The 27,497-nt window shown below is 37.3% G+C and overlaps 1 protein-coding gene across 6 annotated transcripts in view; it reads left to right on the top strand.

The window, feature by feature from the left end:
- The window catches only part of hdac7a (histone deacetylase 7a), a 118,829-nt gene that overhangs the window by 73,632 nt on the left and 17,700 nt on the right, over positions 1–27,497 (top strand). For all 6 annotated transcript variants that reach the window (XM_079802918.1, XM_079802920.1, XM_079802922.1 and 3 more), the window contains 13 exons: positions 696–816; positions 924–1,018; positions 3,779–3,901; positions 4,485–4,588; positions 6,941–7,042; positions 7,908–8,064; positions 9,271–9,452; positions 11,384–11,566; positions 12,974–13,190; positions 13,295–13,428; positions 15,879–15,999; positions 16,226–16,275; positions 24,918–25,025. In XM_079802918.1, the coding sequence (XP_079659044.1) occupies positions 696–816; positions 924–1,018; positions 3,779–3,901; positions 4,485–4,588; positions 6,941–7,042; positions 7,908–8,064; positions 9,271–9,452; positions 11,384–11,566; positions 12,974–13,190; positions 13,295–13,428; positions 15,879–15,999; positions 16,226–16,275; positions 24,918–25,025 (1,697 nt within the window). The remainder of the gene's footprint in view (positions 1–695; positions 817–923; positions 1,019–3,778; positions 3,902–4,484; positions 4,589–6,940; positions 7,043–7,907; positions 8,065–9,270; positions 9,453–11,383; positions 11,567–12,973; positions 13,191–13,294; positions 13,429–15,878; positions 16,000–16,225; positions 16,276–24,917; positions 25,026–27,497) is intronic.

Consider the following 27,497-nt stretch of genomic DNA (forward strand, 5'->3'; position numbering starts at 1 on the left):
TGTGTATATATATATTTTTTTATAAAAATAGAACATAGTTTTCTTAAATATATACATGCATGTGTGTGTATTTATATATACATAATAATTATACACAGCACACACGCATATATTATGAAAACACAAACTTTTATTTTGGATGCGATTTAATCACGATTATTTTTTTCCCAGCACTGAATAAAATACAATTGATATTAATAAAAAAAATATTAAAATAAAGTTAATTAATACATTACAAAAGAAATTGTATACCTGAGACACTTTCTTTTTAAAAATGTGGGTTGGCATGATTTCATATTACCTTACTTTATTTACATAAAATGTAAACTAAACTAAAATAAAAACTAACTAAATAAATAATTTAAAAAGTAATGCAATAGAATAACATAAAGAAATATACACAAAAAATAATAATTATATTAAAACCGTATACCCAAGACTCATAAAAATACTTAAAAAAATATATTTTTAAAATGTTTTTTTTTTTTTACATTGCCGCTTTTTTAAAAATGTGGTTTGGTATGATTTCATTGATTGGTTGTGTTGATTGAGGGCTACACTCTCTAAAAGTATTAAAACAATTATATTTCACTAATAATATTTTAAAAAGTAAATAAACACTTTGCATTGTGGCTTTGTTTAAACCAATCAAGTGAAGTATTGTCATTTCATTGGCTGGTTGTATTGATTGACAGGTGCTGTGGCCAGTGCGTTGGTGAAGCAGAAACTGGCGCAAGTGATTCTGAAGAAACAGAAGCAGGCGGTCCTGGAGAGGACGAACTCCAACCCTCTGAGCGCCCCGTCGGTGGCCTACCGGTTAGAAGCAACTCTCATTCCCACCCACAGCTGCTGAAGTGCGCACGTGCACAGATGCATGTGCTTATTATCGGCTTTTACGATAAAGATCTTTTGTGTTCTCACAGGGAGTTGGTACCAGATCCCAGCGCTCCCCTACAGCCGCTCACAAAAACATCTCTCAGAGAAGGACCCGACGAACCGACGAACCTGAGACGAGCAAGTACGTCACCGTCCAACATGCATATAAACAACATCACATGAGAGTTCATTCATCAAAGCATGACATCACCATCTACATACAGATCACACACACACACACACACACACACACACACACCTGTGATCAGGAGGCAGGGCTTGTCTTTTAGCAGGTGTGCTGTGTGGAAGCATTCCTTGATCAAACACACTCCCAGCGCCTCGCTCTGCCTCCAGGCATCACGCTGTTAACAAGGCCTTGCATAACCTTCTCATTTACCTCTGAAAGCCGAGAACACTCCCCTGGCAGCCCTGCGGACAAAACTCAATGGCTTATTGTGTCATAATAACTATGACTGGACGTCCAGTAAAGCACAAAGTATAACTTCATTTGTTATGCGTACTCTAGCGTATGCTCCATTTGATAGCGTGCGCGAACGCAGACGGTCTCCTCATGTGCTCTAGAAAGTCATCTGTGTTCAGTGTCTGCGCTATTTCTCTCCAGAAGTTATTACCGCTAAAAATGTCTCTTTATTATTTTAAACTAAGTTGGGTCTTGGCATGTGACCAAAAGCTTGAATCTCATTGGTTGGCCAGTTTTCTTCACAATGTGATGGAACAGTGTAAAAAAACCTAACAAAAATGTTTTATTGCACCAAATTTTTGCACTGAATATTCGTCCTGTTGTGAACCACAAAAAAGCTTTTTGGTTGCTTCTTGGGACAAAAACATCTTAGCAACTGCATAACAATACGCTATAAACCAGTCAGAGCATGTTAATAACCGCATAGCAACACCTGGCAACCAACCACGTCATCCAAGCATTGTGGCGATGAGTTTTAAAATTGTTACTCTGTTATTCAATTTTCAGCGTAGAACATTTTGCTGATGTAGTCCTTGAGAGAGTTTCCAAATACTTGACCTGTCCACTTCATATCAGTTCAGTGCCGTCTGTCAGGATCACTTTGTGCTCGAACGAGGGAACATTTAACACGATAACCGCAAGATGCTGCGCAGAGCAATGTCATTAACTGGTAAAGTTGAGTAAGTTCAGCTGTGGAGCTACGGTTTTCAACATGTCCTCTGCCAGAACTCAAGGCTGATGGTGTAATAGTGTTTTTACAATGACAGACACAATTAGCAGGAAGTAGAGAGGCGATTTCGGAACCTTCTTCTTTTCTGAACCAGCAACAAAAGCATAGAGCTGTAACTGTGTGATCAAAGGAAGTTGATGCTACATTTGCACATAAATAGTTACAGGTCAATGGGGATGTGCAAAACTACCGCTAAATCGAATATCGACTAATTGGTGGGTCATTTGAATGAGTAGTTGACTAGTTGGTCTTAAAGGGATATTCCAACATTTTATCATCAATTACTCACACTCATATCATTCCAAACCAAGACTTAATCCATAGGATTTAATATGGAGTTGGCCCACCCTTTGCAGCTCTAACAGCTTCAACTCTTCTAGGAAGGCTTTCCACAAGGTTTAGGAGTGTGTTTATGGGAATTTTTTAACATTCTTCTAGAAGTGCATTTGTGAAGTCAGGCACTGATGTTGGACGAGAAGGCCTGGCTCGAGTCTCCGCTCTAATTCATCCCAAAGGTGTTCAATCAGGTTGAGGTCAGGACTCTGTGCAGGACAGTCAAGTTCCTCCACACCTGCAATGGTGTACTGGTGCAGTCATGTTGGAACAGGAAGGGGTCATCCCCAAACTGATCCCACAAAGTTGGGAGCATGAAATTGTCCAAAATGTCTTGGTATGCTGAAGCATTAAGAGTTCCTTTCACTGGAACTAAGGGGCCAAGCCTAACCCCTGAAAAACAACCCACACCATAATCCCCCCACCACCAAACTTTACACTTGGCACAATGCAGTCCGGCAAGTCCCGATCTCTTGGCAACCTCCAAACCCAGACTCTTTTTTTGCCAGAAAAAAGGATTGCCAGACAGAGAAGCGTGATCGGTCACTCCAGAGAACACGTCTCCACTGCTCTAGAGTCCAGTGGTGGCGTGCTTTACCCCACCGAATCCGCCATGGTGCGAGGGAATGGGAGATGAGACTCTGATTGATTTATTGCACATTACGCCCCAAAACACACCCATGACTCATTAAGAGACTAGGGACAACCCTTTTGGATCATGTGCCTGGTGCGCCGACCGTCTTTTCTGTTGTTAAACTAGCAAAAACGGATTCGGACACGCCCTTGGTAACTTATAACGTGTTATGTATTAAATTGAAAGACTAACACCTGTGTAGGTGTTCAACTAATCTTTTTTAGATTTGAAAAAGCACATCTTAACCCATTTTGCACTTGACATTGAATCTGCTTGATCACATGCAGAACTGTAATGCATGCATTGATGTTTAACATGCGCTTCAGACCGCTCAGATCGTTAAAATAGGGCCCTATATCTCAGGTGTTGACATGCAGTTATTATAACCCGTAGGCTGTCTGTGAACGCATTGCTGCTTGTTTGTTGTGGTTACATAGATGTATTTGATGGTATATGCTCATGTATTTGCTGGGTTATTACTTGCCATCACAAATTGGTACTTTTAAACAGCGCAGTGATGACACAACACATTGACCCTCAAAGTAGAAAAAAAAAATCATGTTTTTTGAACAAACAAACTACGATTGACCCTGCAGAGTACAGTAAATGAGCTAGTTGACAGTTTACTATACGACCCAAATCAGATTGAAAGCTTTTCAGAAAGTTTGTCTTCCTTTTTGGTAACGCTATTGATTGTTTTTTTGTTTTTTGTTCTTGTTCGCAGGGTCAGAGCCCAATCTGAAGGTGAAGCATAAGTTAAAGAAGCACCTGAACACCCGTAAGAGCCCGCTGACCCGCAAAGAGAGTGCGCCGCCCACCGTCAAGCACCGCGTTCCTGACGCGCTGGGTAACCAAGCCACCATGTTCTCATGGACACCTGCTGTCCGCTGTATAGTTATAATCATTTGCCATGCATATCGAATCAATCTACAATTCTTTTTACAATCACCAGGACACATTTCTCAATACTCCAAACTCTTCACACAGTTCTTCTTTCCAAATTACAGCTCGGCACAGCAGTTCATTTCACATTAAAAATGCACTAAAACTACCAAAACACTCAAATCAACTCATTGATTCTTCCATAAAGATTTTTACCCAACCAACACTTTGTCACTATGCAGCATTATACAGCGTTTTCTTTTTCTACTGTTTAGAATTCACTGCAGGGTATGTTATGTGTAACTTCTAACATGTGTTATATGTTAAATTGAAAGACTAACACCTGTGGAGGTGTTCAACTAATCTTTTTTAGATTTGAAAAAGCACATCTTTTTCGAGCACAAACAACACAAGCAACATTTTGCACTTGACATTGAATCTGCTTGATCACACATAGAACTGTAATGCATGCATTGATGTGCCGCCCATGTTTAACATGCATTAAGTGACAGCGTGTGTGTGTGTGTGTGTGTGTGTGTTCCTCTCAGATTCGTCCCCCAGCAGCAGTAGCACTCCAGTATCCGGCTGCAGCTCTCCAAACGACAGCCTTCCCAATGAGAATGGAGCGCTGCCTGCTGCCCTGTCCCATGAGGTAACACTCCCCAAATCCACTCCTCAGCCAAGTTTCTAAGGTGTATCTTGGCTTCCTTATAATGGGACGTTCTGGAAATGCAATTATAAATCCAGGCAATTATGGAAAATGACTCATTATGTAATAATGTCGTCAGTTTAAATGAAGTTAGCTTCTCCCTTTTTTCAAAAATGCAAACTGTTGAGTAGAGGACAAACTCCCAGCCGAACGCACAACGAGGCATGATGGGACAGTTCTTTAATATTGCTCTGGTGGGAGTTGTTTGTGCTCGACAGGGCTTGTTTCAGGAGGTTTGTGCTTCGCGCCGCCCTTTGGCATAATGACATGTTTTAAACAAAGACACTGGAGAAGGACAGCTGCAGGCAGCTGCCAGGACACCCAATCTCCCGTTTCCATCCAAAGCCTCCTCGTCGCTTTATTACTCGACGCTCCTCCATTTTTGTGCTTGCATAAATGCAGGAGTCTCTCTAATGGGCCGCACACAGGAACCTCGTCCGCTCGCACGCAAGAGCTGATCACGCTGGTTTTTCGGTTAAGGGAAAATATTTGCCCAATGGAAATTATTGTTGGGCATTTTTTACCTTTTATGACGTCAAGAAAATATCGTTAATACTACAATTGAATCTATTCATTGAAAAACATTCTCAAGTTTAATATTTATGCCTGAAAAATAAAAAATATATATATTATAAAAGATATGCACGAATAATGCTTTGCTACAACAAATGTAAAAATATATAATAAAATAAATATAAAAATATATATATTATAAAACATATCTACAAATAATGCTTTGCTACAACAAATGTAAAAATATATAATAAAATAAATATAAAAATAAATATATTATAAAACATATCTACAAATAATGCTTTGCTACAATAAATGTAAAAATATATAATAAAATAAATATAAAAATATATATATTATAAAACATGATATCTACAAATAATGTTTTGCTACAACAAATGTAAAAATATATAATAAAATAAATATAAAAATATGTATATATTATAAAACATGATATCTACAAATAATGCTTTGCTACAACAAATGTAAAAATATATAATAAAATAAATATATAAAAATATATATTATAAAACCGTATAAGTATAATGCTTTGCTACAATAAATGTACAAAAATATATAATAAAATAATATATATATAAATATATATTACAAAACATTAAATGCACAAATAATGCTTTGCTACAATAAATGTAAAATATATAATAAAATAAATATATAAACATATATATTCTAAAACATGATATGCACGAATAATGCTTTGCTACAATAAAAAAATAAACAATATAATAAATATATAAAAATATCCATTATATGCGCACATAATGTATTGCTACAATAAATGTAAAAAATTCAATAAAATATATATTCAAAAATATATATTTTAAAACATTATACAGTATGTACAAATAATGCATTGCTAGAATACATTTAAAAATATACAATATAATAAATATATAAAAATATCCTTTATGAAACATTATATGCACGAATAATGCGTTGCTAGAATAAATAAAAAATATACAATATAATAAATATATAAAAATATCCTTTATAAAACATTATATGCACGAATAATGCGTTGCTAAAATAAATAAAAAAATATACAATATAATAAATATATTAAAATATATTTTATAAAACATTATATGCACGAATAATGCGTTGCTAAAATAAATAAAAAATATACAATATAATAAATATATAAAAAATCCTTTATAAAACATTATTTGCATGAATAATGCATTGCTAGAATAAATAAAAAATATACAATATAATAAATATATAAAAATATCCTTTATAAAACATTATATGCATGAATAATGCGTTGCTAGAATAAATAAAATATAATAATATACAATATAATAAATATATAAAAATATCCATTATAAAACATATGCACAAATAATGCTTTGCTTGAATAAAGTAAAAATGTATATATAATAAAACAAATATATAAAAATGTAGACTATAAATGTATAATAATAAATAAATAAATACACAAATATAATTATACAAATCTCTACTGTCTACTTTCCAAATAGATTTGAATGTAATCACTGAACCAAGTGTTTGAGTTTGCATTAAGTGTGTTCAGAGCTGAGTTTTATTGTTTTATTTTTTCGTTATAAAAACCAGCATATTTGCTACAGGTCAACTCTGTGTCTACAGAAGTCCAGCACTAGCTCTAAAAGAGAAAATATCACATGTTAGATAACATATATGAAACATGAAACATCTGGGTTATATTTTGGTGTCATTTTCCGCCCTGATATCTGTTTAATGTCTGTGCCTGTGGTGTGTGTGTGTGTGTGTGTGTTTCAGGCTCAGAGGCTGCTGTTGCAGGACGGGTCTCTGGCTCACTTCACAGTGCAGAATCCATCCAGTCTGCCCACCATCACACTCGGCCTCCCCGCAAACACCAAGGTATCGAATTAGAATACAGTCTCTTAAATAGTCAGAAAAAGACACGTCACTCAGTGTTCATCGTCAGCAAAATTTGACCATCATTCACACTTCAGGCGTGATCACTTGCGGTAAGTGATGTACAATGTACACGATCTGGCGTAGTTTACGCAAGCGGCGGAAGTGATCTCTCACACGTATCTCTACGCCAGATCGTGTACATTGACCTCCCTCACCAGAAGTGATCACGCGCTGAAGGCTGTTGGACATGGTATAAAACGGTTAGAATATGGATAATTTCTGTCCTAGATGGTTATTAGTCGATCTAATATCCCAGCCTTGTTGAATATGAAACGATATTTTAATGGCTTGAAAATTGCAATGTGATGACAAAACTGCACTGCTCCAATTATAACCAACAAAGCTGTCAACACTGCAAGCTGCACAACATCTGTACAGAGGTGTAGGCTAGCCGTCATGCGAACTGTGCCAGGGGAAACGTTAAAAAACACCACTTTGAATTTTAAAATCACCCACAAATGAGTGAAAGCCTCAGGCAACTAACACGAGAGCGAGTGAAATGAAAGTTACAAATGTGTTGCTTTCCATGTAAAAGTAATGAATTGACATCAAGTGGTGACACAACAATTGTTTACCCAACAATTCTCCACATGAAACACTGTGGTTGTCCTCAGCTCATACTTAATGTATTCTGGTCATTACTTTAATATTTCCCCCCATTTTAGACCCATTTAGAACCACTGTAATGTATTTTTAAGCTGTTTCTCATTCATGCAAGTGTCATCATCTATTTTGAGGCTTCAGTTGAACTCTAAAGCTGGTAGCATGTTGTAAGCGTTGGTTTGTTGCGGTTGTGTCTCTGTAGGCGGAGAGCGAGTTGGGCTCACTGAAGCTGGGCCGGCTGGTGCCGGGCGGCTCTTCGCTGCTGGTTCCTCTGGGTGTGGAAGAGCAGACAGGACAGCTCATGCAGCCCGTCCTCATCCTGGAGCCCTCTGGACTCGTTCACGCCCCTTTGTTGGCCGGTAAGAGATCTGCAGTGTCAGTCAGTCGGAGAGGCCGTGTGAGGAAACGACCACTCGAATACTATTTGCTTGATGCGTTCGCCATCTAGTGGTCACTCCCTGACATGACAGGGAAGAGCTGTTGGGAATGATAAGCCAGTAACTAAATATTTTCAGAATATTTTGTCATTTAAAAAATATATAAGATTGGATTTCTATATTTATAATTATCATTTATATTGATAATGACACTTTGTTATTCTTTTGTTTGTTATTTTTGGTGCATTAGCAACCAAATAAAAAGTTGTATTTGTAGTTTATGATATTACAAAAGATTTCTATTTCAAATAAACGCTGTTCTTTTGATCCATTTATGTAAGAATCCTGAAAAAAATTAACGTTTTCCATTAAACTATTGAGCTGTTTTCAACATTATGATGCTCAATAAATGTTTCTTGATCATCAAATCATCATCTCAGAATGATTTCTGAAGGATCATGTGACTGTAATGATGGAGTAATGATGCTGAAATGATCATCATTTTACTAAATATTCACATAGAAAACAGCTATTTTAAATTAGAATAATATTTCACAATATTACTGTTTTTACTGTATCAATGCAGCTTTAGTGAGCACTTCTAGTGGAATGGCTGTGTATATTATAGTCATATTTATTACTATATTAATCATATTTTAATAATCTTAATTGTTATTTCTTACTAAATGAAAACCTTAATATTAAGTCAAGTCAAGTCAACTTTATTTATATAGCGCTTTTAACAATGTAGATTGTTTCAAAGCAGCTTTACAATGTTAAACAGGAAAATAATGCAGCATAATTTTATTCAGCTGTATAGCCATTCTGGAGGAAACGCTGATGTCATCAGTTCATTTCAAATATCATAGAGTGACAGTGTGGGCTTTAGATCAATAATTAGATCAGTAATTTAGTTTATATGGTTAATTTAGTTTATTAATTTATTTCGATGTTTAGTTGAAAAATTGAGTGAATTAAAAAAGCTTAAATACAAAATTTAACATCTGTTACTTTCTGTGTTTATAATTCATGTACCGTCTTCACTGAGTTCATGATGATATGGCAAAATCACTTTAAATGTTTATGTTCTACTTTGTGTGATCTGGCATGATATTTTGATATAGCTTGAATATAATGCTTTCATCTACTGAAAGTATAATGGGATTTGTCCCTGCTGCTTGTGATCAGTTCCAGGTCTGGGTCCGGTTCCCATGCAGTTCAGTGCGTCTGGTCCTCATAAGCCGCTGAGCCGCACCCGCTCGGAGCCGCTGCCCCAGAGTCCCCGCGCCCTCCACCCTCACCTGCTCCAGCAGCAGCAGCACAGCGCACAGCTGCTGGAGAGACTCAAACAGCAGACGCACCTGGGCAAGGTACAGGCCGCGCCGCTCTTCTGACCCACAGATCGGACTCCAATCTGTTGTAGTTTTTCTTTCTACGGTTACACTTTATTTAGTTGGTTATTTACTTATATTCTACTGACTATAAGTAACTTTTCAACTATAAGTCAACTAACTCTCATTAGAGTATTAGTAGACTGTTGGGTTATGGGTTCAGGTTAGTAGAATAAGTTACTTCTAGTCAGTTGAATGACTACAGTGGACCATCACAGTAAGTTAGCAGATATTAATCAGACAGTCTACTAATACTCTATTGACTGCTAGTTGACATGTAGTTGCAAAGTTACTTATATTTAGTAGACCATCTAAATAAAGTGTTACCTTTTCTACAAACCTCATCCAAAACAAATGCATCATATGTGACCTGTGCTGGCGAAATGAGTGGGAATGCGCACGGGATCATTTCGAGCTACAGGCAAAACAAGCGTAAAATGTACATTTTGAGGTTTTCACAAAAATCATTAAGCCCTCGTCTAGCGATCCCAATGCTCCTAATAGCAATTAAACTTCTAAAAGTATCTTTATCTGTACGTTTCCCTTGTCCAGGAAAACGATCTTATTAGCACTGACTGACAGATCCGCCGTGTGCGTACAAAGACTCTCAGACAGCGTGTGGTCCCGATATACACACATACACAGAATTGCAGTACTTCACAATATATAACAGATATATATTTGTCCTATTGATATTTGGTGTTGACTTGGTGTGTGTCAAATTTGTTGTTGGGTTTTTAGGGTATATAACTCTATCAACTGCAAACAGGTGTAGCTCAGTCAATTTTTTTTGTCCAATTGAAACAAATCATTCATCATTTTGACAGTTTTAAAAACAGGTTTTAATAACCTTGAAAAGATTTTAATAAAATAACAATGTCATTTTTGAAAATGTTCTCATTGCGACTCATTTTGCCAGCACGGGTCACATATTTTGCTTGAAATACAGTTAAAATCTGATTTTGGAAATGCGTCTGAACCATACACTCTAAAAAATGCTGGGTTAAAAATAACCAAAGTTGGGTTGAAAATGGACTAACCCAGCAATTGGGTTGTTTTAACCCAGCGGTTGAGTTAAATGTTTGCTTAAAACAATCCAATTGCTGGGTTAGTCCATTTTCAACCCAACTTGGGTTATTTTTAACCCAGCATTTTTTAGAGAGTAGACTGTAAAAAAAAGATGGATGATGCACCTTCCCTCTCTTCCATTGAAGTAAGTGAAGTCGCCAGTGTCCCAATATGGCGCTGACATCTTGGGTCTGGGGTCTGCGCAGTAGTGAGCGCAAAGTGTAGCTGCGATATCAAGGTCCCGTCCACACTCCCGCCTAATCAATCACTTAAATAAACAGCTGTGGAAATGTAGAAATTAAAGTTAAAGCTCCAATATCCTACCGAATATCCAACTCTCAGCGTCTATATCAGTGTCACTGTTTCTGAACTCCCTGAAACGCCTCCATTGTAGTCGTGAGTTTTCTTCTAGGAACGAACACGTCACAATATTCCTCTTTTAAATAATTCCCGCCCATGGCATACCTAGTTGAGTTAGTTAGTAGTGTGTTGAAACTCACAGTTATGATAAGGGGCGTGAAATTTCCCAAAAACACCCGACCAATCAGAGCACACTGTGCTTTTCAGAAGGAGGGGCTTGTACTAAACAGAGCGTTACTGACAGACTGGGTAGAGAGGAGCTGCAACAATGTAAAGGTGTTTTTTGAACATTCAAGCATGAAAACCTATTCTAGTAGAGCCCAGAAACAAAATCAAGAGCCTAGTAGGTCCTCTTTAACAAAAATGTGTTCAATGTTACCAAAATAAGTGTTTATACAGCATTTTAGTACAGCATAATACAACATGCAATAATATATGATATCAAAGGGAAAGAAATTGATGAGGATGTCTGTGTCCAACAGCTCATGTCGAAGTCCAGCGAGAAGCGTCGTCTCCAGCAGATCCCCTCAGAGGACATGGACTCAGAGGAGGTGGGGCCGTCAGCCGGCGACGCCCATCAGGGCCAGGTCAGGGCGGAGTCACAGAGAGAGCTGGAGAATCAGGAGGAGCAGATCAACCTGCAGCACACCCTCATTCTCAACCAGGTCAGACAAAAACATGAAGGAGAAGATTAAGAATAAGCTGTTTTGTAGTAGCAATAGGTCTGACAAAATATTATTTGCAAAATCATTTATGTTATAGGTGAGGGGGAAGCCAAAAATGTAAATATTCCAATGATTGTTTGTGGGTGAATGTCACAAAAAGAAATCTGAGTAAAAAAGTTTAGTCACATGATCCTTCAGAAATAATTGTAATATTATGATTTGATGATCAAGAATAGGGCTGTGCGATATTGAAGAAAAATGCAATATGCGATATCCTTTTTAAATAATGCGGTATTCGATATGCGATACGATATTGCTTTAAGTGTGTAAAATCTATTTCTTTCCCCAACTGATATCTTTCACGTAAAGCATAACCGACTGTGTTTACATGAATACTCATCAAGACATAACTGTGTGTGTATTTGACAGTTCGCGTGTGTAACAAGACACGAAAAAAAGAGCGGCTTGTGCGCACGTTTCCGTGTGTGTGTCAGACAGCGCGAGACTGCAAGGCGTTGTTTTTCGCAAGTTATTGTGTTTAATAACTCTTTTTAACGTCAAGCAAGTCACATAAGTAACAGTCGTGTGCTCAGTCTATTCTCTGCTATATGCGTCAACCTAAAACGTACACTTTTCACAATGTTGAAGTAGCCTATTAAAATCATTCAGATATTGCGTGCCCTTGCGATATGCATATTGCAATATTTACATTTGCGATATTTTGATAATTTCGATATATTGCGCAGCCCTAATCAAGAAACATTTCTGATTATTATCAACAATGTTAAAACAGCTGCTTCATATTTTTGTGGAATACATTTTTTCAGGATTCTCTGATGAATAGAAAAGGTTCAAAACAACAGCATTTATTTGAAATAGATTTTTTTTTGTAATTTTATAAATGTCTTTACTTTACATTTTTTTGCATCCTTGCAGAATAACAATATTAATTTCTTTAAAAAAAAAAAATCTTGACTGACTCCAATAATACTTAACAATACTGTAGATAATCTCAAAATTGAAAAAAGTTGTTTTCCTGTATAAAGAAAAGCCATTATTATTTGTACCATTAAGATTTTCTTAACACTGACATTGTTTTTTATGATTTTTATGTCTTTATTTTTGAGTTTGTTTGAAATTCTCATTATTTTCCTTAAAAAAAGCTGTACAACAAGGTATTTTTTATTTTAAGTTATAGCTACTTCTTTGTATATTTTTTTATTGTATTTTTAATTGACACATCTATCATGAGGCATAAATACCATTAATATATCATATTTTTTCATATTATTGTGTTTATATTCTATTTTATTACAGTCATTTATCTCAGATGCTGTTAGAGAAGCACTTCCCAGTAATGCGTGTAAGAATGTTTTCATAAAACATCCCGAAATACTTTCTTTGCAGTCACGTCTGTGGGAAACGCAAAAACAACTTCAGCATCTCCGCAGACAGACGGCTCACATGGAGACACTGACGGTACCCATGATGCTCGGCGGCATGCACCGGCCGCTCTCTCGTACGCAGTCGTCTCCCGCCTCCACCTCGCTGACGCTGCCGGACAAAGCCTTGCCTCTGACCACGGCGACAGAGCCGCCCCAGAGCCAACCTCGCTTCACCACGGGTACAGAGTCCCCACCAACTCCCCATCACTCTTCACTAAATGATACGGTCTCACTCACTCAAACATCAAACATCAATGCAATGTGTGTGTGTGTGTGTGTGTAGGTCTGGTGTATGACTCCCAAATGCTGAAGCACCAGTGCACATGTGGAGACAACAGCAGCCACCCGGAGCATGCTGGGAGAATCCAGAGCATCTGGTCACGCCTGCAGGAGAGGGGCCTCCGGGGCCAGTGTGAGGTATTTACAGCCTGCACTTCCTCTCCTTTCCTGAAGGGGGCGCTGAATAATCTGTCCCATCATCCACATTAAAGGGACGGTTCCTCCCAAAAAATAAAGTAACAAACCTGCATGATGTTCTTTTCTTCTGTGGAACGCAAAAAGACAACTTTTTAGACGTCTTCAATATTCTGTAAAGCTGCTAAAAGCACCACAAAGTAGCCTATATGATGCATTCACTACATCCTAGTCACCTGAAGCTACATGATAGATTCATGTGAGGAACGGACTGAAATTGAAGTTGCTATTTGAAAATTAGTTTGCAAATTGATTCGTTCACAAATCGGATTGATCCAGTGTCATGAGAAACCAGGTCCCCCCTTTGAAATCAGCTCTCCTAAGCCATCCGATTGGCTCAGTCTCGATATAACACCTTATATAATGCCTATGGTATATGTGGTATAACCGTTATAATGACCATTAATGTCTGTTACATTACCCGATTAGCCTGAGAGCCTTACCCTACATGTATTCACAACAAATCCAGATATTTCATTCATCAAAAGAATGGGTTATTCATTTTATTATTATCCTTTATTAGCAGTCTATCAAGTGAAAGATTTCTGTTATTATTCACCATTTTTAAAGCAATTATATTCATGTTTAACGTTAATGTGATTTGTGTGTGCTTAGTACACTTAAGAAATGATAGTCGATGGAGACCTGATTTCACATGACACTGGTTCTCAAACTCACGGAATCAATTTCTTCTTTTTTTCTAACTTAAGAAAAAAGTTATTTTGTATTTCTTAAAGTCCCCAGGAAATCAAAATTTCAGAAACGTTTTTTGGGTTTTAGTATGAATATGTTAGCCTATAAGCTAGTGTGCTCCAAAACAATGACAACATTCACATTTGGAAGATATAAACATTCTCTCACTTCCACCAATAAGGATCATTGATTTTGATGACATCACTCAGCACTTCAGCTTCTCATCAGATTTTCTGTCCAATCAAATGCTCTCTAGAATGCCCTGAAAAAGTCGATGAAGCTGCGCCTAAAATGGGTCACTTGTTCACACATTTAGTATTTTCTACATGGTGAATGACACATAGTGTTCTATATAGGGGATTTGGAACGATTCAAGTGTAAATATGCTTTCCATTGGGGCGAATGAAGTCTGGTTTCATGTTAGTGTCACGCGAACCGCCACAGCTCCGGTCCAGAGACACGATAGCACAGAGCGGATCATGTGATTGAGTCGGAGCAGACCACCAAACATATCGGACCCATTTGAATTCTGCAACAGAATGACATTTTTTTTGCTTTAGTAACAATTTCATAGTAAATCTAAAGGGGAACTTTAGACTGTGGCTGTCATAAGCGGTCAAATGCGGCTTTACCGAGCACAACGGCTCTAATCAAGCTGTGATATAAACTAAACGCTATTGGCTGTTTTAAAAAAGGGGAGGACCTGCTCGATATGTCCCGCCCTATCTTCCTGCTTCAGTGGAAATTACATCAACACGTCGAATAATGCTGCGCGTTTCAAGGCACTTCAGTGGGACTTTAAGAATGTTCTTTTTTTCTTTTTTTTTCCTAAAGACAAAATGCAAGGGCCTGGTTTCACAGACAGGGCTTAGTTCAATTAGGACATTTGAGTATCTTTTATAAACGTGCCTTAGAAAAAAAAACATTACTGATGTGCATCTTGCGACAAAACAATAGCACTGATAAATTTTAAGATATATCAGTTAAAACAGTTCAAATATGTACTTTAGCCTTGTCTGTGAAACTGGATAAATAAATGGATAAGTATTTGAATTTCTGAAAATTATGTTCTCAGAAATCATTGTAACCCTCCAACTTGTCTTAAATCCCCAAAGCAAAGTTGTTTCATTAGTTTGTTGGGCTCTTTCAAATATTTAAATATATTTAATTTACACAGTGCATTAAAAAAACGCAGCATCTGAGACCGCCGGCATGAAAATACTTGCAAAACGTGTTTTTGAGTTGATCGGCGAGTCTTTGGAAAGAACCTGCATGCACTCAGATCAAATCAAAGCCTGTCATTTTCTTCTTAAGAAGATACTAAGATGATCTTAAGAAAATATGTAAGGACTTAAGATTGAAAAAAAGACATAAATTGCATTCTTACAAACGTAGAATCAACTCAAGAAGATTTTTTCTTGAATCCGCGTCACAACAGCTCAAAATGTTCACTAAATAATGACTTAAAATCTCTTCAGACGAAACTTTTGAACGACTTCAGAAGATATAGACGACACTTTTTTTGTTGGGCTTCAGTTCTCATTCACTTTCATTATGCTGATGATAAGAGTCTGCGAAAAAGGAGGGAAATTCGCCAAGGTGTCCAGAAACCAGCATGCTTTTAATTACTCCAGTGTCACTGTTGCCGCCACCATGAGAAGTCTCTCTCATCATCTTTGATGTTTCTGCTTCCTCTGCAGAGTATTCGAGGAAGGAAGGCCACCCTAGAAGAGTTACAGTCCGTCCACACGGAGCGCCACGTCCTGCTGTACGGCACCAATCCACTCAACCGCCTCAAACTGGACAATCGCAAACTTGCCGGTAACACATCATCTCTCACACACACACACACACATGATTCAGATCTGATAGACATGAGTCAGCTGCAGCCCGGCCAGCACAACACCTCATTTTTCAATGCAAAGACACACAGGCACGCCAACACACGAATATGAGCGACTTTCAAAATGACTAAAGGGTTGGAAATGTCAAACGCCGATCGCGAGAATGACAGTTAATCTGCCTGACGTCACTCTGTGTCCAACAGGCATACTGTCACAGCGGATGTTCGTCATGCTGCCCTGTGGGGGAGTCGGGGTAAGTGAAAACACACACACTAACACACACACACACACTTTAACTTGGCCATAACCCTTCAGGAAACACGTTAGATCAGAAATTGAGTACGAGATGCATGATATGCTGGTGGCCGGTAAATTATTTGTTGATAACTGGGGAAATTTCATTATTATTATTAATAAAGAAAGTGCAATTCTTGCAGAGAATCTTACAGTATATATCGTTTGGCATGTACAGTAAGACGGTGTTTGTGTGCATGGAAGCATGACCCGGAAAAACATGATGTTTTTAGCCAAGTTAGCATATCATGTTGCTCTGTGAGGGTTATTTCAAGATCCTGGCGTCATTTTACACTGTTTTGGCTCGTTTTAATCGGAATCGTCTGCTGTAAGTGATAATAGACCGTTTTCCGGTAACTGTTTATTTCGATGGTCCACTTTTCTAACAGACTACTAATACTCTAATGAGAGTTAGTTGACATGTTGTTGAAAAGTTACGTATAGTCAGTAGAATGACTAAAGTGGACCATAAAAATAAAATGTAACCCATTTTCCCTTCTCTGTTAATGTTTATTGAAGTAAAAATGTGACATAAAGCAACCTCTGCTATATGCTTTCTCACATACAAACGCTCACTATGGTTTGTGATTGAAAAAATGTGCTTTTATTGTAATATTCAAGACTTATAAATCATCTATTTGATCTGTATTATGTTGGTAGTAGTTTATATTACATTATTATTATCAGCCTAGATCATAAATTCAACAATTAACCATTTTTTCCCCGATCCTCACAGACAATTTTTTATAATAGATCAAAAAATATACATTTAGCAATATACCTTTGCTTATTATGCCTCCCCTTTATACATATTTATCTAATGAGCATTTGTTTTCTCACTGGATTTGATTCATACAAGATAAACATAAGACAAAATGTACATATATAATTACAAAGGTACTCATTTCATATATTAATACAATAGTTTAAATATTCCATACGCAATTTATTCAAAGTAATAGTCAACCCGTTTTACGCTCTCTTCTGTAACGTTGGATTTATATTGGTTTTACATGTATGACCTCACTCCTCCACACAGTACGTAATGTATGGAACTATGAGTGAACAATACAATATACATTGTGAGTTTTCGTTTAAATTCAATTTAATATTGTTGTGGATTTAGATTTAGAATTGAAAGTGTTATAATGCAAAAAACGTTTCAGTTTGCCAGTTCTGTTTTATATTCTATTTCTCTGAAAATAAAAATTCTGGGTAACGCTTTATTTTACAGTGTCCTTGTTACACGTTACATGTACTTTCCATAGTAAATTATGCATAATTACATTTTTGTGAGTTTTTGCGAAAAATGTTCCGTCAATGTTTCCTTTGGGCGTCTTTTCAATTCGCAAGTGCAACCAAATTCTGTCATCGTTTACTCACCCTCATGTCGTTCCAAACCCATAAGACTTTGTTCTTTTTTTGGGATATTTTTATAGATATTTTGATTGTCATCTTATAATTTTTGTCCATCTATTGAAAGTCCACACAACCAAAACGAATCAAAAAGTACCAAAAGTGATCCTTGTGACTCAAGGCTTTTATTTACATATAAACCTTGATTAAACGCATACGTATACATTAAGCAAATATGTTAAACAGAAGCTCAACTGTATTTGCCTAATGCACAGAGCAAGCACGTTTGATCAATGTTTAAATGTGAATATAAGCCTGAAATATATCTGTTCATCTTATAAATGGATCGTGTCTTTTCAGAAGACTTGGATTCAACCCCTCGAATCATATGGATTACGTTTACCATCTCTTTATGAACATTTTGGAGCATCGACTTTTTGGTGGAATGGACTTTGTAAATGGAGGGACAGAAATCTCTCAGGTTTCGTTAAAAATATCTTCGCTTGTGTTTCGAAGATGAACAAGTCTTATGGGTTTGAGTGAATGATGACAGCTTTTTTATTTTTTAGTGAAATAACCATTTAAGTGAATATGAGTTCATCGTTAAAAGATTGCAAGCGTCAGCGGAGCGTGAATGAATGAATAAATGAAGGGGTCGGCCGTCACGCTTCCGATGTGAACGCTCTCATTCATTGATATGGGTATTGACAAAACACGTGCTGCTCACGCTCCACTGACGCTTGCGATGGTTTAAACCAGACTTTAGGGACTTTGGTTAACCTTTGAAAGTATGAAAACATCTCTGAAACATCTGCGCAGATGTAAATCCATGTAAATCTTTTCAACCACACATTATCTTTATTTATGTGTTACAAACATTTTTAATAACAGGGGATAAAAGTTTACTGGGATAAGGGTTTATAGTTTAGATATGTCTACGGTAGTGAGCAAAATAAGAGTAAATCATCTTGAAAATATTTTGACACTTGTATGTATTGTATTGCTTATTTCGCCAGGAGGTGGCGACAAGTCAGTGTTTGTCATTGAATCATTCATATAAAGATTTATTCACAAACGCTGATTCATCCAACAACGAAACAAGTCTTTATGAATGAGGGCCTTATCATACATCCGACGACAGGCGCGGCACGAGTGTTTTGTGCTAGTTTCAGTCCAGCGCCACGTTGTTTAAATAGCAAATGTACTCGCGCCCATCTGTTCGCCCATGGACGTGCTGGACCGAAAACCAGGGCCCTCATTTATCAACGGTACGTGCGCACAGATTTGTGCGTAATGAGTGCGCTTCACGCAAAGTGTGGGATCTACCAACTTGTACTTATACGTAGAAATATGTGTAAATATAAGCACACCTCTGAGCAGGCTGAGAATCTAGTGGTAGAATAGCGACGCTACACATTAAAAGCATTTACACAGTAAATGTCACAGGCTGCATTAAGCAATCCACATATGTCCTGTGTTTCCTTTAAATAATAAAACACTCAATTGATCATTTTTGTAGTTTTAAACAGGATGCGTAATTGGTGTCAAACCCTATAAAAGACAGCTGTGACAAATGTTGGATGCAATTATTTCCTTGGGCCCAACCTACATCCAGTTCCCTTACCGAAATCCTCAACAAGACGAAATAAAATGGGGCTTTCATGCTATCGCCAGATTCCCAAACATAATTGGAGCCATAGACTGCACCCACATCGCCATAAAAGCACCGTCAACCAACGTATTTAATGATGTAAATAGAAAAGGGTTTCATTCTGTTAACGTGCAAATCATTTGTGATGCAAATTTGTTGTTGTTAAACGTCATTGCGCGACTCATTCTGCGTTTGTGAAGTTCCTCTTTGCCATTATTGCGGTGAGGAAAAAACACAATCACGTGATTTTTGAAGGGAAGTGTTGTCGCCATATATGGTTCATTGGAGGCGTTTCCGAATGCTAATGACCGTGAACGAGCATGGTACTTACGCACATGCGGGATTTATCAACAATGATTCCTTACTCATGTGCGTAAAAACTGTGCACATTTGATAAATACAGATTTTCTTGTACTTGCGCACATTCTAAATTTAATTCGTAGGACAAAATATAGAATCTTTTATACGCATTGTTGATAAATGTGTGTTCATGTGCATTGTAAGCGCGTTGCTATTTTGAGGAACTGAAAAGACACCTGACTTTACAACTTTGCACGTTGTGCACCCACCTATAGGCGAACCTTACTAACACACCCTTTAAATAACACAAAACATACTGCGCTATTGACTCTAGACCAGGTTTTTGTCGGTCAATGGCGCAATATGTTTTGTGTTATTTAAAGGGTGTGTTAGTAATGTGCGCCTATAGGCGGGTGGACAACGCGAGTACACTCTGATTATTACACACACAGGGACGCGCAGCACACAAACATTTTTAAACATTACAAATAAAAGGATTCCTCTCTGAAGAAGTGTTCAGTCTTTCCCCTCGCAAATTCCTCCATGTAAAGAGCGAATCCGCCATGGTATGAGCACAACTGGCTTTTAAAGGGAATGGGAGATGAGACTCTGATTGGTTTATTGCACCTTACACCCAGAACACACCCATGACTCATTAAGAGACTAGGGACAAACCTTTTGGACCATGCGCCTGTAGCGCCGACCGTTTTTTCTGTTGTTAAACTAGCAAAAGTGGATTCGGACACGCCCTTAGTGCACCTGCGCCATGCGCTCAGATCGTTAAAATAGGGCCCATTGACTCCATTCAAAATTTTTTAAATAGACTAAAGCAATTAACATTTTGTCAGAACCTCTAGTCTGCGTGTTATTTAGTTTAGTTGTCCCATGTTTTTCTTTTTTTCAGAATCGTGGGAGAATCGAAATCTCCATTTTACACACAAAAAACGTGATTCTCAATTTATCCAGACGCACGATTCTGGATAAGTTGAGAATCACGTTTTTTTGTGTGTAAAATTCTTCCACGATGAGGCAAAACAAGCTCATCTTGATGTGTGTTGTCTTGATTGATGGGGTCACTGTCCTGCAGAGTTTAGCTCCAGCTTACCTCAACACATCGGCCTGGAAGTTTCTAGTATGTCTAATTATGTCTAATAATGTTTAATTGTGGTTGAAGCTGAACTCTGCAGCACAGTTGCCCTCCAGGAGCAGGATTAGACACCCCTCCGTAGAGTGTGCCATTTGAAATATTAGGTATAAATGCAGTGCTCATGACGAATGCCACATTTGCGGCCACTACATTCCCTCAATGCAGACTTTAGCCGAGCCCACAGTGACACCTGCTCCACAGAGAAACACTGGCCGGCGGTCTATACGGCATGTGTGGACTTTGCATACGAGGTCCTGCCAGTGCCTTTAACCACATATCTTTAGTCAGAGAGCACTGATCCCAGCACAGTCTACACGGGCAGCACCCCTGCTGAAAATTTGGAGAAAATGTTGAAAACTTCACTCTGACGATCATCAAGCTCAGAGCAGGTCCATGTGGAATGATTGGAACAATATGTGCCATGAAGGATAAAAGAAATTCCAGCCCTCTCATTGTTCACAGTGCCAAACCACAAGCAATGCAAGTTCTGCAAAAAAAAAGGATGAGGGAAAATGAAAGAGAATAGAGAGAAGGAAGATGTGGGGAACAGGGCAACAAACAAAAGGGAGAATGTATAACCTCATTTTTTCTCTTCATGGCCACCCCATACTCTCCTGCCCCTCATGAATGTGGTTTTATAGATTAATGATGGGCTCTAACTAGTGCTGTTTACTAAAGCAACCATCACTATTACTACCACTCATACTTAGAGTGAGGCGTTTGTTTGTTGGTATCAAATTCAGCCTGCACCGTTTATGTGATGTACATGAACCATACATCAAATCGATCAGAATTTATGATTTTCACTTGGACAATAAAATCCTATAGACTTACATCGAAGGAGGGACCTGATGCAAAATTTCACATGCTGCATTTACTACACAGATTTCATTTAAATCAATTTAATTCCTAATAATTAATCGCACAAATGGCTTCAAATCAGCAGTTCAGATGGCGCCGTCTCATTGGTTTGTGTGGATATTGGTGTGTGAAAACGTGTGGAGCACGTGGTTTCCCATTTAGCTCATAAACAGGCTGTAAGACTATGAGGAATGGTTATGATTAGTGGTCAACCGATTATCGGCAAAACCAATTCTATTTATTTGTGTTCATCAGCAACTTATTTACTTGTGAAAAATAATCTACACTCTTAAAAAAAAAAAGAGTACAAAATTGTACCTTTTAAGGTACAAGTGGCCATCACTGGGGTGGGACCCTTAAGGGTACATTATTGTACCTCTAAGTCGGGGTAGGCAAGTTTGGTCCTAAAGAGCTGCTGTCCTGCAGAGTTTAGCTCCAACCCTACTAAGCCACCACAGTATAAAACTCATGGCTCCCAGCATGCATTGCAGCATTAAGTATGTCACCATTGTTGAGATTCATATGCTGATTCTTGATATCTGTGTGTGTCTAAACCTCTGATAGAATGTACTTAAAAATTCTAAATTCAGAATGCCTGATCTGTGGCAAGAAAGTATTGTTGGTGAATAATATAATGTATTAACATTTTTAGTCAGTGATGAGTTTAGTCAAACATTTTCTTCTTGACAATTTTTTCTTGACAATTTGAACAGATTATGTGTTTTGTTAACACTGTAACAAAAACCACAAACTTGCATAAAATGTCAAGAGTCAAACTGCCCAACTAAAGGAAACACTGACCAGCATTGACCAGCATTTTCAATAAAACATCAACATCTAAACCTCTGTTAATTCTCAATAAGAGCTTCTATAGATGTCTTTCGGGGTTGGAGCCAAACTCTGCAGCACAGTGACTCACTAGGACCAAACTTGCCTACCCCTGCTCTAAGTGGAGGAAAACAATGGTATAATTGTACCCTAGGGAATTGTGTACCTTTTAAAGGTACATTTATACGTTTTGTTCCCCAAGAAACAAAATTGTACCTCCACTGTACCTTTTTTCTGAGAGTGTAAGTATAAATGTGTATTTTTTACTGATTTAAAGTCAATTGATGGTCTATGTAAGCTTGTTTCTGCCACAGAATAAAAAAAAAAGGTAATTGCGGCTTTTTTTATCAAACAATTCTTACTTTTTTTCTCGTATATTGCAAGTTTACATCTTGTAATTATGACTTTATTTCTCAGAATTTCGAGATATAAAGTCAGAATTGTGAGATATAAAGTCAGAATTGTGATATAAAGTCAGAATTGTGAGATATAAAGTCAGAATTGTGAAATATAAAGTCAGAATTGTGAAATATAAAGTCAGAATTGTGAAATGTAATGTCAGAATTGTGAAATATAAAGTGTGAATTGTGATATATAAAGTAAAGTCAGAATTGTGAAATATAAAGTCAGAATTGTGAAATATGTCAGAATTGTGAAATATAAAGTCAGAATTGTGAAATATAATGTCAGAATTGTGAAATATAATGTCAGAATTGTGAAATATAAAGTGTGAATTGTGAGATATAAAGTAAAGTCAGAATTGTGATATAAAGTCAGAATTGTGAAATATAAAGTGTGAATTGTGTGATATAAAGTCAGAATTGTGATATAAAGTCAGAATTGTGAAATATAAAGTCAGATTTGTGATATAAAGTTAGAATTGTGAGATATAAAGTCAGAATTGTAAGATGTAAAGTAAAGTCAGAATTGTGAGATATAAAGTCAGAATTATGAGATATAAAGTGTGAATTGTGAGATATTAAGTCAGAATTGTGAGATATAAAGTGTGAATTGTGTGATATAAAGTCAGAATTGTAAGATATAAAGTCAGAATTCTGCGATATAAAGTCTGAATTGTGATATAAAGTCAGAATTACGTGATATCAAGTCACAATTGTGTTATAAAGTCAGAATTGCATTACAGAAGCTCGCAATTTCTTGTGAGTTATAAAGTCAGTTTTAGTCAGTTCAAGTCAGAACTGTGATATAAACTCGCAATTCTGAGAAAAAAACTTTTTTACCCTCAGATTCTGACTTTATAACTCACAATTGCGAGAAAAAAAATATATTTGTTAGATTTTTTTTTTATTGCTTCTGTTCCGCTTCGACATCGGGCAGTTCTTTGCCTCCACGTTGTGCATTAAAATCGTTTAATGCACAGCTAGCCGTGGATTATCCCTTAATTATTCCTAATAGTCAGTTGATTCATTTTCAAATGTATTTCTAATTATTTTAGTAAATATTAAGTAAAATAAAACGTGTGTCCTCACGTTTTCCACAGATAAGAATCAGAATGACTATGGTTGCTCAAAATTTCAAATTTTAGCCATGTTTTACTCTCCAATATGACAATTTGTGTAATCTGCAAGCCGGTGCAGTGATGAGAGGCCGTGTTTATGGCAATATGGAGACCACACACAAAGAATATTTAAACATGCCATTAGTATGACACATAACAGGAAATCTATTTATAGTGTCGGTCATTCTAGCCTCTTTCTTTGAGTGTATTCTTGAAATGTAGTTTATGTTCTGTAATTTGTAACACGCACTTCGCCTTGTGGATGCTTACAACAAAAATAAGCATCTAAATACTTTAGCAAGCATGAGTGATCTTTATACAAATATGGTTGGATAAACATATTTCGTCATAAATCTCCAGCATTAACATCTGTATGAAAGCATACAGCTGGTTATTCATTCATCTGTTATTTGAATAGGATTACGGTCAGTTTATTGATTGGTTTAAATTGTGGGTCAAGGAGAATTACACACAAGATATGAGTCTGCGGTTGCTGTTGATGAGCACATCTCTGTTTCGTCGGTTTGCCGTGAGTGCCCGTCGCACAGCGGTGTAACGCTGCCATCATGCAGCCGTGCCCTTCGCTTGAACCGCTGTTTGCGGCTTTGCAGATTTATGAACGTTGATCACGGCTGTCATAATGATAAATGTGCTAGTGTACGCCAAGACAATTCAGCTACATCATTTTATTCTGGCAGAATGGGTGACTGACATAGATTATTTGTCATGCACGCGGCGCTGAGGGATTACGTGAGCCAGGGCTTGGGCGGAGGCGCAAACTGTGAAACCGTCTCGAAATCAAGTGTTAACTTACATGCACATAAATCACTGAGCCAAGCAGTTTTGTTTATGGACAGATTGGCTACTCCTAAGTGGAGTAAATAAATGAATCAACAGGTTATCGGCCTTCACCAGAGCTCTTTGCTTGTATTTGGACAGGTGGACAACGACACCATCTGGAACGAGATGCACACCTCCACAGCGTCTCGCATGGCGGCCGGGAGCGTGACAGAGCTGGCCTTCAGAGTGGCTAAAGGAGAGCTCAAGGTCTGTTCAGAACATTATACAAACAAACTGTTGATTTTACACGTCTGTTTAGTAGGTCAGCCACATGTATATATGTGTCGAGACTTTTTTTAAGGTGTGTAACAACTGGTTAAGTATCTGGCTTAGAAACAGCCCATTCTGATGTTACTAGTTTGACAACCAGGGCTTGACATTAAAGGGATAGTTGAGTTCACCCAAAAATGTACATTTTAGTTACTCACCCTCAAGTTGTTCCAAACCTGTATGAGTTTCTTTCTTCTGCTGAACACAAAAGAAGATATTTTAAAGAACGTAGGTGATCAAAGAGTTGACGGTAGCCAGTGACTTCCATAGTAGGAAAAAAAAATACTATAGAAGTCAATGACTACCGTCAAACTCTTTGATTGGGTGAACTCCTACTAGCCACTTTGGTGGGTTGAATTTTATATATAATATATACATTTTTCAAATGACCGTTCGCAAAGACCCGCCCCCTTTAGTTACTGTTGCTATGTCCGACAAGCCATGGCGCTCTTACACCACACACATGTTCTCACGTAGAGAAAATACATTGCGGAGCAAAGAGGACACTGACAACACGCCGACAGACAGGACAGAGCAAGTTACTTTTGATATGAAACAAAGTTTCAACTTTGAAATTGTCATTTTTTTAAAGAAATTTAAACAATAAATACCATTTTGTGGCTCTTTAATGTGTCGTGATCGCTGTAGCGCCTCAGTTAAAGCTGCTCGTGAACCGATCACCTCTTCCTTCTAGTTCATTGAAAAGCATGAAATAAACATGAATGAACACTAAAATAAATGTTGTTTCAACCGCGGAAAGACTTCAGTAAACACCGTTTTTTTCCAAGTTCAAGTCCACCGACATTAATCTACTAACTCTCCTGACTGCTTTGTCGGACAAACTGGCAGATTCGGCGATGTGATTGGTCAGATCGCCTGTCAATCAAACTTGCGGCAAAGGGTGAATTGTAGTCTTTAAAAAGACACCTGAAATAATAAACTAAGTGCAATGTAGTGTTGTCAAAAATATCGATTTTTTGATACATATCGATACTGAAATATCTGAAACACTTCCAATACTCATTTTCCCCAGAATACACGATAGCTGCTCTTTCTCGCTCTCTCATCTCTCCGTTAGCGAGTGACACACAAACCCGCCTCCTCTCACTCACTCCTTTCATTTGCTCCGTATGAATATTGTTGTTGTTACAGGGCTTGAATTTTGGCGTGGGATTGCGCATATTGTGCATAATTTTACTCAATCCCACACATTTTGTGCTCACCAAAAGTGCAGATACATAAAGCTGCCTCTCAGTACTAAATTGAGCTCTTTTTCGCTGCTTATTGCGCTTAAACAGTCAAATACACACAAAATAATGTCAAAATGCCGGTCTTGACGTGTATTCATTAGTAAAAGTAAACAGTTGAGAAAGAAAATGCATGTGTAACAGTGTAATGGATCCGTGCGTCAGGTCTTAGTGACAGCAGCCTAATAAACCTGCTGCCAAATTATGAGATAATATTAAAAATATCTATATGTGCGTTTTCCCCTTATGGTATCGATGTCAAAAAAGTGGCCAGTGAAAATGTTGAGTGGCTAGTGACTTTGGAAAACCACTAGCCACAGTGACTGGTGAGCACAAAAAGTTAATGTCAAGCCCTGTTGACAATACAACCTGAAACAAACCTGGAATTACTATAAAAAGCGAAGCTACTTATGATTTACAGTACTTCAACTAGACCCTTTTTATAACAGTCACTAAGCTAATAACCGTTTTCTATTTGAATATATTGTAAAATGTGATCAAAGCTGAATTTCCAGCATCATTACTCCAGTCTTCAGTGTCACATGATCCTTCAGAAATCACTCTAATATGATGATTTGATGCTCAAGAAACATTTTGGATTATTATCAATGTTGAAAACAGTTGAGCTGCTTCATATGTTTGTGGAAACCATGTTTTCCCCCCAGGATTCTTTGATGAATAGAGAGTTCAAAAGAACAGCCTTTATTTCAAATATAAATCTGTAACATAAATGTCTTTATTGTCACTTTTGATCAATTTAATGCACCATTGATGAATAAAAGCATTATTTCAATTAAAAAAAAGTCTTACTGAGCCCAAACTTTTGAACATTAGTGTATAAAACTAACTCTATTAAAGCTCTTTATCTGCATTGATGTGTAATTATCAGATCCTACCATTTAAATCTTAAAGTAAAGACATTATCTGGCAAGAAACATCTAAATTAGAATGAAAGCATTACATTTTACAAGTAATAAAACAAGAATGAGGTTTCAATGATGTGACAAACCACAGTAGCCTAAATATTTTGATGTAAGGCTCAAAATGAATCGCTGAATCATGACCGGTGCAACTGATTCACTAAAATGATTCAGACTTTTGGATCAAATGAGAGAGAAGAGAGAGCGTTTCTTTACTGCCCCAGCTGAATGAGAAACACAGT

Source organism: Gobio gobio (genome assembly GCF_949357685.1).
Source record: "Gobio gobio genome assembly, chromosome: 21".
NCBI lineage: Eukaryota > Metazoa > Chordata > Actinopteri > Cypriniformes > Gobionidae > Gobio > Gobio gobio.